Raw genomic sequence first — 10,374 nt, forward strand, 5'->3', positions numbered from 1 at the left:
CCTAGGGTAGTTATTTAATACCCCTGAGCTTCAGTTTCCCAAAGCATATGTCATATAGCCTTAAGACCTGGTCCAGAGCCTTGGAGCTCTCTCAGTAAGTACATGTGCTAAATGGATTGAGCTAACGCAAATCAGCCGTGTAAGAACGTGGCAGCATACACCAAGTTCTTAGCATATGGCCTGAAAACTAGCACACAGTAAGTACACACATACCCAGAAAGGATCTACAAAAGACTTTAAGCATCTGGCTGTCTTGGCTCACTAGCGCTAGCCCACCCTCGGGAGTGCCTTTTTCCTTTCCTAATAAACTGTCTCTATTTGTTTCAAATGGCTGAGAGTCTGTCTGAGGCAGTAATATTCTTCAGGATGGAAAGGTACATATTGGGAGGACTTATTTTTCAAATAGCTAACACTATGCAAGGGAAAAAACAAGAGATTTCTCTTTTATATTATTTTTTGAGACAGGGTTTCATTAGCTCAAACTAAACTTTCATAAAAATATTTTTTTTTAAAAAAATCACTTTTTATTATCCTCCTTACTTTTCCTTCCAAGTGCTGGGATTAGAGTCAAGTGGTGACACCATGCCCAAGTTTATGCTCTGCTTGGTACAGAACCCAGGCTCTACTACATGACAAGGGAGCACTCTACCAAGCTATAACACCAGCCCCAAACCACACTGACTGTCTGTCTGTCTGTCTGTCTCTCTCTCTCTCTCTCTCTCTCTCTTGCTCTTTCATTCTCTTTCTCTCTCCCCCTCCCTTCCTTTCTTTCTGGGATTTTTAAAAAGAAATCCAGACACAGCAGGATGGGGATAATATTGAAATCTGAGACTATATATGGAACAAGTAAAAAGAAAAAATTAGTCGATGTCTATAATCCCCAAAACTCAGGAAGCTGAGGCAGGAGAATTGGGAGGTCGAGGCCTACCTGAAGATGTATATAGAGCCTGTAAATATTTTTTTTTAATTTTTTAAGAGGACAATGCACACATTTCGTTGTTTCTAACTGCACCGCAAGTAAAAACAGAGATTACTGATCACTCAAATAATTTTAAGGATGATATTTTCCTCAGCCAAGAACCAAGCAGGCAGGATTTCTGGGATTCACTCCTGGGCGGGGGAGGGGCGGGAGGGCGCGGGAGGGCGGGCCGCGCAAGAGAGGACTTAAGCTCCTTCCTCTGAGAGAACTTATTTCCTGGTGGAACTACGGTTTTGAGGCAACCATGACAACACTTCCCCCTTATTAGAGTCATCAGAAGGTCGCACTCCCCCACCCCCACCCGCAGCTCCTGCTGCCCACCTCCTGGCAGGAAGGTGGGAGCATTTATTCCCTCCAAAGAGATTGATGATAACCCGCCAAATAACATCCGTCCAGGGAGGGATGGATCTCTAAGCCCCAAAGTGAGGTCAGCCAGTGAACAGTTAGAAAAGCAATCATTTCTCACACTTGCTAATGGGTTTGACGCTTGTGAAACATAAACAGGAAGTGGGAGCTTGAGCGACCTGAAGGAAATGCACTCCCAGTTTGGTCAACGTGTGAATCCCAGTTCTCCAGGTCGTCAGAAAACTGCCAATTAAGGCTGACCCCTCAAAACTGAAGCCCGTCCTAGCAGTGACGTTATTTTCCCCCAGTTCCCTAAGCCAGGTCACTCCGCAGCGGGGTGACTGACCCCAAGCACGGTGGGGAAGGTTCACAGTCATCTCTCAACTCCCCGAGTTTGCAGGGCAGGGGAGCGCAGAGGTCAGTGAAATCCCCAGCCAGGCCTTATTTTAGTCATCAATTTCCACTGGCCCCTTGCTGTGTGTCAGCGTAGCTTACTGCGCTGCAGGTTCTGCGTTTCAGATGCTTTCCCAGCTCCGGGCTGTTAGAAGGTCAAAGAGACCAGACTTTTCCAAGGCAGGTGGGGGGAGGGGGCGGGGGGGGGGACCCCGCGGGGGAGGGGGAACCCGCTAAAGAGATTGCAGAGAGCTGGGGCCGCTGGAGCTACCTTTTGTGCCTCTCACGCACGGGCCTGCGAGTTAACCTCTACTACCTAAACGTCTTGGTTAGTATTAAATTAAAACCTCATCTTTTATTTTCTGCCAGTGGCCCCGATAGACTTTTTTTTTCTTCTGAAGGCTGTCTTCAGATTGGCCTCGTTGGCTCCTTCCCAAGGTCCCTGTAAATTCAAGGTCAAAATCCGTGTTGATTCTCCGCTGTCTCTAGCCGCAAGCACGACTCCTAACAATGGGAAAGGGGCTCAGCGAACGTGCACTTCATAAATGTGGAGATTTCACTGTGATCGACCAAGAGGTTTTTGGGTGCCGGTGCCGCGCCCCCCCCCCCCCCCCCCCGTTCTTTCTCCTCCTGTCCTGGAATAGACCGCCAACAGCGCCACCCACGTTCCTGGTTAGCAGCGGGATCTCATGCAGGCTGGCAGCCCCTGTGCTCGGGGGTCACAGCTTGGATGCCGGCGCGGAGAGGCTTGTAGGGAGCCGAGCTACGGCCCGCGTCCCGGCCACGTGAAGCGTCACGCCCCGCGCTGCTGCAGGGCAGGCGCCGTCGCCGCGGTTGTGTAACGCTGCAGCCGGAGGGGAGGCGACCCGGACGCCTCTGCTCCGGAGGGGGCAGAGGAGGGAGGGAACGCCGGGCACTGTGCCCGGTATCTTTCTGTGCTTGACTAGCCAGGGTGGGTGGGGGCAGTGAGGCACCCTGAAAGGCGGGAGGAGATGGGTGCGCGCCAGTCGGGTGCCGGGCCACCCGCAGGCTGCGCCCGGGAGCCGAGCTCCCGGGAGAGTGAGGGGCCGGCGCAGCTCACACGGTCCACGGTCAGGTGCGCGCGGCGTGCTCGGCGGCGGCCTCGGCTGCCCTAGCTCCTGGCCGCCAGCCTGCTTCCCATGGGGTGACATCCGCCCCGCCCTCGGTCCCTCCCCAAGGCGGGCAATTCCTGGACACTGGGCTGAGCGCTGGGGGGCTGGGAAGCGGGGACGGAAAGAAACCCCAGCCTCTGGGGAAGGCCAAGAGGGGGACGACGACTCCCTCCGCTGCACACCGGTTCCTAGGAGCGGGCCAGGCGGGGGAGGAGGAAGAGGGCTGGGCTGGAGCGACCGAGGGGATATTCCTCTCCCGGCTTGAGTCAGACGCGGGCGGATCCGTCCTCCCCCGTTCCCTCCCAGGAGACGGGAACTTACTTCATTTCCCTGGGGCAGGTTCGCCCACGTTACCAACCCCCCCCTCCGGTTCCTTCCAGCTTCCGTGCCCCTCACCCAGCTGGGCAGGACTCGGGCTGCGCTGCCACCCCCTCTTTCGGGGAAAGGAGGCCGCAGCCGCAGACACCTGGGGCCCGGGGAGGGGGGGCACTTCGCAGCCGCCTGAGCGTTGTCCAACACGTGAGACTCATGTGATGAAGCCGGGGGAGGGCGGGCAGGTCGCTCCTTCCCTCCCCGGCAGCGGCCAGACGTGCTTGGAGTCACAGGGTAGAACACGTAGCTTCTACCCACCCACTCGCTCCCATTTAACCCAGCCCGCAGCCTCTCCTTACTCCTCGGCTCGTCCCCTCCAACAACCCCCCCTCCCGCTCCGCCCTAAGCAACCCCCCTTCCCTCCCGCCTCCCAGCCCGCCCCACTTCTCATTCACTTGGCTCGCACGGCGCAGACAGCGCAGCGAGCACACACCGCCAGTCTGTGCGCAGAGCGGGAGCCAGAAGCCGCGGGGACACCCGGCCATGCACGCCCCCAACTAAGCGGTGCCTCAAAGCCCCGACTCCTGCCAGTCCAGCGCATTGCAAGGAAGCTCAGGCTAGCTCAGAGGAACATACCCCTTGAGACCCTCGGGTCCTGGCTTCCAGGGCAGTCCTTCCTCAGACGCTCTGCTAAGTGCAGACAGAAGCGCGCAGTGGCCCCGGCTCGCCGCATCATGGAGCGGATTCCCAGCGCGCAACCACCTCCAACCTGCCTGCCCAAAGCGCCAGGATTGGAGCATGGAGACTTGTCAGGGTAAGTGTGCAATGTGACCCCTTCAGGTCTCCGCTCCTAGCCTTGTGTTCTGCTCCGCTATCAACTTGAGGCACCTCTGGGAACATAGGGGGATTCTTGCATCAACACGGAGCCTGCAGCCAGTGCGCACTCGGGAGTCACGGCTCTTTCTGGCCCTTCTCCCAACAGGATGGATTTTGCCCACATGTACCAAGTGTACAAGTCCAGGCGGGGGATAAAACGGAGCGAGGACAGCAAGGTAGGTGCATCCCTGGGGACCCCCTTCCATAACCCCTCAAGTGCGCAGAGTTTCCAAGAAAAGTTTGCTTGTTTGGAGGTTTACTGGGGGATTCAAGATGTGGTGAGCTCATTGTCACAACTGAGTGACTTGGGAAAGACAGGGCAGAGAAGGTGATTCTGGGTGCGTCTCTGCGCCCTTGCAGGATTTATTTTCCTGCTGCCGGGCGGGGAGGAAGGGAGACTTTATGTTCCTTTCCCCAAGCACCCATCTCTTCCATGTACTCCTTGCAGGAAACTTACAAATTGCCGCATCGGCTGATTGAGAAAAAGAGACGTGACCGGATTAACGAGTGCATTGCCCAGCTGAAGGATCTCCTACCCGAACACCTCAAACTTACAGTAAGTGAGAAGCTGGCTGCGCTCCAACCCAGCTCTTCTGCCCAGAGGGCGGATGGGGGTCACTCGCCGCCTGCAGGCGTCACGTGGAACTGCAGGCTAGACGGGCGGTTCAAAGCTCCGGGTAGCTCTGGGTTGGAGGGAACCCATCACCAGTCCCAGGACCTCCAGACAGAGGCAGACAGAACCCTCTGGGGCCTTTTTAAGTTGGCTCCAACACTAGCACAGCTTCCTTTTGGTGATTTTTTTCACCGCCTTGTAGTTTGCCTGACTTAAAGGAGCAAACCACACACACACACACACACACACACAATTAAGCTCTTTTCCTTTTCCATCTTCCTTCCCTAAGATGACATACTTTTTAATGTGTGCTTTTTCTTCCCATCACACCCTTAAGTGGTAGCCAAAAGCTTTCTAGCTTTTCCTTAGGGAAAAGGATTTGGAAAGGAAGACGAAGAGCCTGCCTTAGCTGGACATTCTGAAAGGGTGTCCGGGAAACACACACACACACACACACACACACAGAGGGAAAGCCTCCGGGTTGCCAGACACAGTAGACGTCCCTCCCTGGGTTGACACCACAGCAGAGAAATGTTATCTCCGGAGTCCCCGGAGTTAAGGTCAGGCCAGCTGCTGGAGAAATCTATCTGTCAGCTCACTCCTGAGACTGTAACAGCTACCAAAATGCCCCCAGAGACAGATGACACGTGTTTAGTTTTTTGAATCCTTTGATCGTCTATATGTATATGTTCAAACATCTCCAAACTTGAAATGCAGTGAGACAGGAAAGGCTCTTCCTGTCTCTGTTGTTGTTTACACCCGGTTCTCATCACAAGTAAGTGTCTGCGGGGACTTCTCTGACCTCAGGGGTGACAGGAGTTCTTTGTCCCCCCCCCCCCCCCAGACTTTGGGTCACTTGGAGAAAGCGGTGGTTCTGGAGCTTACGCTGAAGCATGTGAAAGCACTGACCAATCTAATTGATCAGCAGCAGCAAAAAATCATTGCCCTTCAGAGCGGATTGCAAGCTGGTAAGTGCTGGGGTCTGATTAGTGTCTTCTCCCAAGAGTGTAGCACACAGAGCCCTGGACTCCCTGTGGCTTCTGCCCCACCTGCCACTGTTCACTTTTGCACATTCATCAGAGGAGTTGCTTTGTTAATTCTTTCCTAAAAGTCATTCTTTCCATTCGGAATGCCACTGTGTGCCACCGGGGATGAATACATGTTAGTTCAGTGATGAAACCTTCCTGTGACCATTTTGGCTTGAAAGTGTCTAGATTCTGGGAGACTTTCCCATTCCCCTTTAAAATGCCAAGGCACCTCTAGTTTGTGTTGGGGGTGTTTTACAGTTGGTCTTCTGAGCCCCTGATGATAGGTGAACAGAACACAGGTCTGCCCCCAGCATTTTCCTGTTTCTTTGTTTCGTTGCCTTTGGATGTGGGATGTAGTCTTGAGAGGATGACAGCAGGTTTTTTTCCCCCTGCATTTCATTGTGGTTCCCTGAATAGCCACTAGGTATCTTGGCAAATTGCACAATCTAACGAAACCACTGGTTTCATCATTTATTTCTATGGAATTTCAGAGACTCGGTGACACTGTCTTCTCTTTCCTCCAGATCGTACAGGTCAGGCCAGGGGGAATCCTTACACATACCCCTCAGGCGTTCTCTGTCCTGGCCAAGGCCAATATGAGAATCACAAAAAATAAGCTAGCATGTCTGCCAGCTTTCTTTCTAAATATAGAAAGTTGATCAGAACTGATCTCTAGGGGAGTCATGGATACAGTATGTGGAAAAGACTTACAAATAAAGAGTTTCCCAGTTAAAGTTCACAGGGGAAATGCAACTATTTGTTCAATAGGTTAGGTTTCTGTGTATACGGAAGTTGTTAGTTTTAGTTTTGTGGGTTTTATTTTTTACTGTTGTCCTCGCTCTGGTTTGTTCTTGTTTTGAGACAAGGTCTCAATCTGTAGTCCTGGCTTTCCTAAAATTCAGGAGCAATCCTCCAGCTTCCAACCTCCCACGTGGCGGGATTCCGGGCATGAGCTATAGCTTTTACGGCACAACGATGCACGCCTCTAGTCCTAGCACTTGAGAGGCAGATAGAGCCCCATAAGTTCAAGGCCAACCTGTTTTGCATAGTCAATTCCCAAGCCATCTAAGACAAAATAGGGAAACCCTGTCTTTACAAGGGGGAGATGTTTCTTTAGGTGGTATTGTTTCTGTATTGTGTATGACTGCTAGCCGCCTTCTTTCTTGAGACGGTTACTATACTAGTTGACTGGAGATGGGTGTGGTAGCTCAGCCTTATAGTCCCGGCACTCTTGAAAGTTAAGATAGGCTCAATATGAATTCAAGACCAGCCTAGGTTGCAGAGTAAACCCAACATCAATCTAGGCTAGAACGAGGCTGCCTTGGAAGAAAAAATAAGTATGATTGTTGAACTTATAAATACACTAGCATGTTCACTGTTTTGTGTCACAAGGAAAACTACAGATACTAACCTACAAGTCAACAAGAGTAGAAATAACTCAGTCTATTTTTCTGCGATGCTATAAAGGCATTAAAATCCTGTTTGGGGACAGGGGAATGTATGGAGCCTCTTGACACCCTATTGTGCTTAGTATCAAAGCCCAAGCATATAAGAAAATAAACTGTCTCTAAGTGGTAGGGATGTGTGGATTTCATGTTTTATACTTGTCAGCATAATTCTATAGACATACTACTTTTGGAGTTGGAAATAAATTGATTGACAGTTTTGTTTTTTGTTTTTGTTTTTTTTTTTTTTTTTACAAACCTTCTAAAAGCCTTCTTTCTGGGTCTTTTTTTCCAGGCGAGCTGTCGGGAAGAAATATCGAAGCAGGACAAGAAATGTTCTGCTCAGGTTTCCAGACGTGTGCCCGGGAGGTGCTTCAGTACCTGGCCAAGCACGAGAACACTCGGGACCTGAAGTCTTCCCAGCTTGTCACTCATCTCCACCGCGTGGTTGCTGAGCTGCTGCAGGGTGGTACTTCCAGGAAGCCATCGGACTCGGCTCCCAAAGCCACGGACTTCAAAGAGAAACCCAGCTTTCTGGCCAAGGGATCGGAAGGGCCTGGGAAAAACTGTGTGCCAGTCATCCAGCGGACTTTTGCCCCCTCGAGTGGGGAGCAGAGCGGCAGTGACACGGACACAGACAGTGGCTACGGAGGGGAACTGGAGAAGGGTGACTTGCGCAGTGACCAATCGTACTTCAAAAGCGATCACAGCCGCAGGTTCACCGTGGGAGACCGAGTGAGCACAATTAAACAAGAATCTGAAGAGCCCCCCACCAAAAAGAGCCGAATGCAGCTCTCAGATGAGGAAGGCCACTTCGCTGGCAGTGACCTGATGGGTTCCCCATTTCTGGGCCCGCACCCACATCAGCCTCCCTTTTGCCTGCCCTTCTATCTCATCCCACCGTCGGCAACTGCCTACCTGCCTATGCTGGAGAAATGCTGGTACCCCACCTCTGTGCCGGTCTTATACCCAGGCCTCAACACCTCGGCAGCAGCCCTCTCCAGCTTCATGAACCCAGACAAGATCCCGACTCCCTTGCTCCTGCCCCAGAGACTCCCTTCTCCCTTGGCACATTCATCCCTCGACTCTTCAGCCTTGCTCCAGGCTCTGAAGCAGATCCCCCCTTTAAACTTAGAAACCAAAGACTGAACTCTTAAAAGAGATCTCCTGCTGCTTTGCTTTCCTTCCTCCCTAATTCCAAAACCACAAAGGTCGGCCCACCGTGCAGACCCACATAAAAGATTCGGAATGTGAGTGAGTGTGTGCGCGTGCGTGCTTGTGTGTGTGTGTGTGTGTGTGTGTGTGTGTATAGGACATTAAGTTCCTTCTGACACAGGGAAGACATGAAAGGGATGACCTAACATCAGATGACAGGACTGTAGCAGTCAGTCCTCTGGGCTTTTCCCTACCCATAGAAGAGCCCCCTTTGATACAAATCAGTTGGATTTTCATAAGCTTCAAAAGCTCCATCTGTGAGTCACTCCAGTTTGGGAGCTGGGTCTGTCTGTGGCTTTGAGAAAAGGTAGTTTCAAACGAGGACTTTCCAGAGCTCAGCTTCCAGCCAGCTGTTAGGACCCCACCCTTCTCTCTTTATTGTCGAGGTGACTCAGAGCCGACTGACAGTGGTCAGACCAAGCTCTCTGCTAAGGTGGTGAGGTAGGCGACGCTGGCATGTCACGGTAGTGGTTTGGGCAAATTTCTGCAGGTCTCCTCCCCCACTCCTGCCTCCAATGAATAAAGACAATGTATACAGTTCCCTAACTCAGGCTTTTGTGGTGATTAGCTTACTACGGAACTGAAAATGGCCCCCTTTGTACAAGCTGGGCTGCTAGGGAACCAAGGTGGACCAGACCGGTCCCAGACCTGTGGCACCTGTTTTCGAGGTCTCTCTTCTACCTTGAGCCGTCCAGGAAACCAAAGGAGGGTCTCAGAGATGGTAGATGCCCTGAGTGTCCCAAAGTGTACAAAGCTAAGTCACCAATTGCTACACTTACTCCTCAGCTAGACTCGGATCTCAAGTCCTTCCTCAAGCTTCGAACCAAGCTGAGCTTCTCCAAGGCAGAGCTTTGGCATCCCGAGATCCTTTCTGTAGGCTAATTCCTCTTGCCCGGCAGCATATGGAGTGGCCCTATTGCTAAAAAGGATTCTGTCTCCTTTAAGGAAGTTTTATTTTTGATCCAGAGTCCTTGTTTTCTTGACTTGCTCAGCCAGCCCTGCACCAGCTTCTCGAAATGCACTATGCTTGTGTTTTAACTTCTTTTCCCATTTTTATTTGGGCATAAAAAATCGTTGCCTTTATTTGTAAAGCTGTTATAAATATATATTATATAAATATATGACAAAGGAAAATGTTTCAGAGGTCTATTTGTATAATTACTTGATCTACACAGTGAGAAAAATGAATGTATTCCTGTTTTTGAAGAGAAGAATAATTCTTTTTCTCTAGAGAGAGGAGAGGTTACAGTGTTTATATTTTGGAACCTTCCTGAAGGTGTGAAACTGTAAATATTTTTATCTAAGTAAATGTTAAGTAGTTGTTTTAAAAATACTTAATAAAATAATCTTTTTCCTGTGGAAGAGAAATGGTCTCCTTGGTTTTAAAGATACCCTAGTGTCATGGTTCTTCCTTCATCCCCTTGCTTGAAGACAGTGCCTACTTAGTCTCCGTATAATTGCTTTTCATGTGCCTGGCATTATGAATAAGCCAAGTCCATGTAGTCGGTAAATGCTGGATTATTTTTGTTTTATTTATTTATTCATTCATTTTGAGGCAGGGACACATGTAATAGCCCATGCTGGTATTAAATTTGATTTGTAGCCATGGCTGGCGTCGAACGGATCTCCTGTTTCCACCTTCTGAAGGCCGAGATCACAGTCAGGCTTCCTGGAGCAGTAGAGGCATGCCTCTGGCCCCCACCCCTGGTTTTATGTAGTGCTGGGGATTGAACTCAGGGCCTCACACATCTTAGGCAAGCACTCTGCCAATGAGCCACATCCTCAGTCCTTATTATTTTTTCATGAACTCTTGCCAGGGATCTGCACTCATCCTATCCCTGTTTCCAGAGGTAAGCAACAATCACGTACCCCACGCAGCTTTGGAACTTGAAGAGAAAATCCAGGGTACAAGCTCATGGGCTGGAGTGTCTGGGGAGGCTGCCATAGGGCTGTGCACATTGAGGAAAGATTTAATGGATTATTAAGCAATAATAAATGGTTGGCCATAGTGCGTCTTTCCCAAGGCAGGCTATCA

At 50.8% G+C, this 10,374-nt stretch overlaps 1 protein-coding gene across 1 annotated transcript; it reads left to right on the forward strand.

The window, feature by feature from the left end:
• Window positions 1–2,651: 2,651 nt before the first annotated feature.
• On the forward strand, window positions 2,652–9,707 carry Bhlhe40 (basic helix-loop-helix family member e40). The gene is made up of 5 exons (XM_041640296.1): window positions 2,652–3,976; window positions 4,145–4,214; window positions 4,487–4,594; window positions 5,496–5,619; window positions 7,420–9,707. Exons 1-5 carry the CDS (start codon window positions 3,384–3,386, stop codon window positions 8,271–8,273), a joined length of 1,749 nt encoding a protein of 582 aa, XP_041496230.1. The 5' UTR covers window positions 2,652–3,383; the 3' UTR covers window positions 8,274–9,707.
• Window positions 9,708–10,374: the final 667 nt, after the last annotated feature.

Source organism: Microtus oregoni, unplaced genomic scaffold (assembly GCF_018167655.1).
Source record: "Microtus oregoni isolate MIOR12 unplaced genomic scaffold, Mior012 000002F_ref0000024, whole genome shotgun sequence".
Taxonomy (NCBI): Eukaryota; Metazoa; Chordata; class Mammalia; order Rodentia; family Cricetidae; genus Microtus; species Microtus oregoni.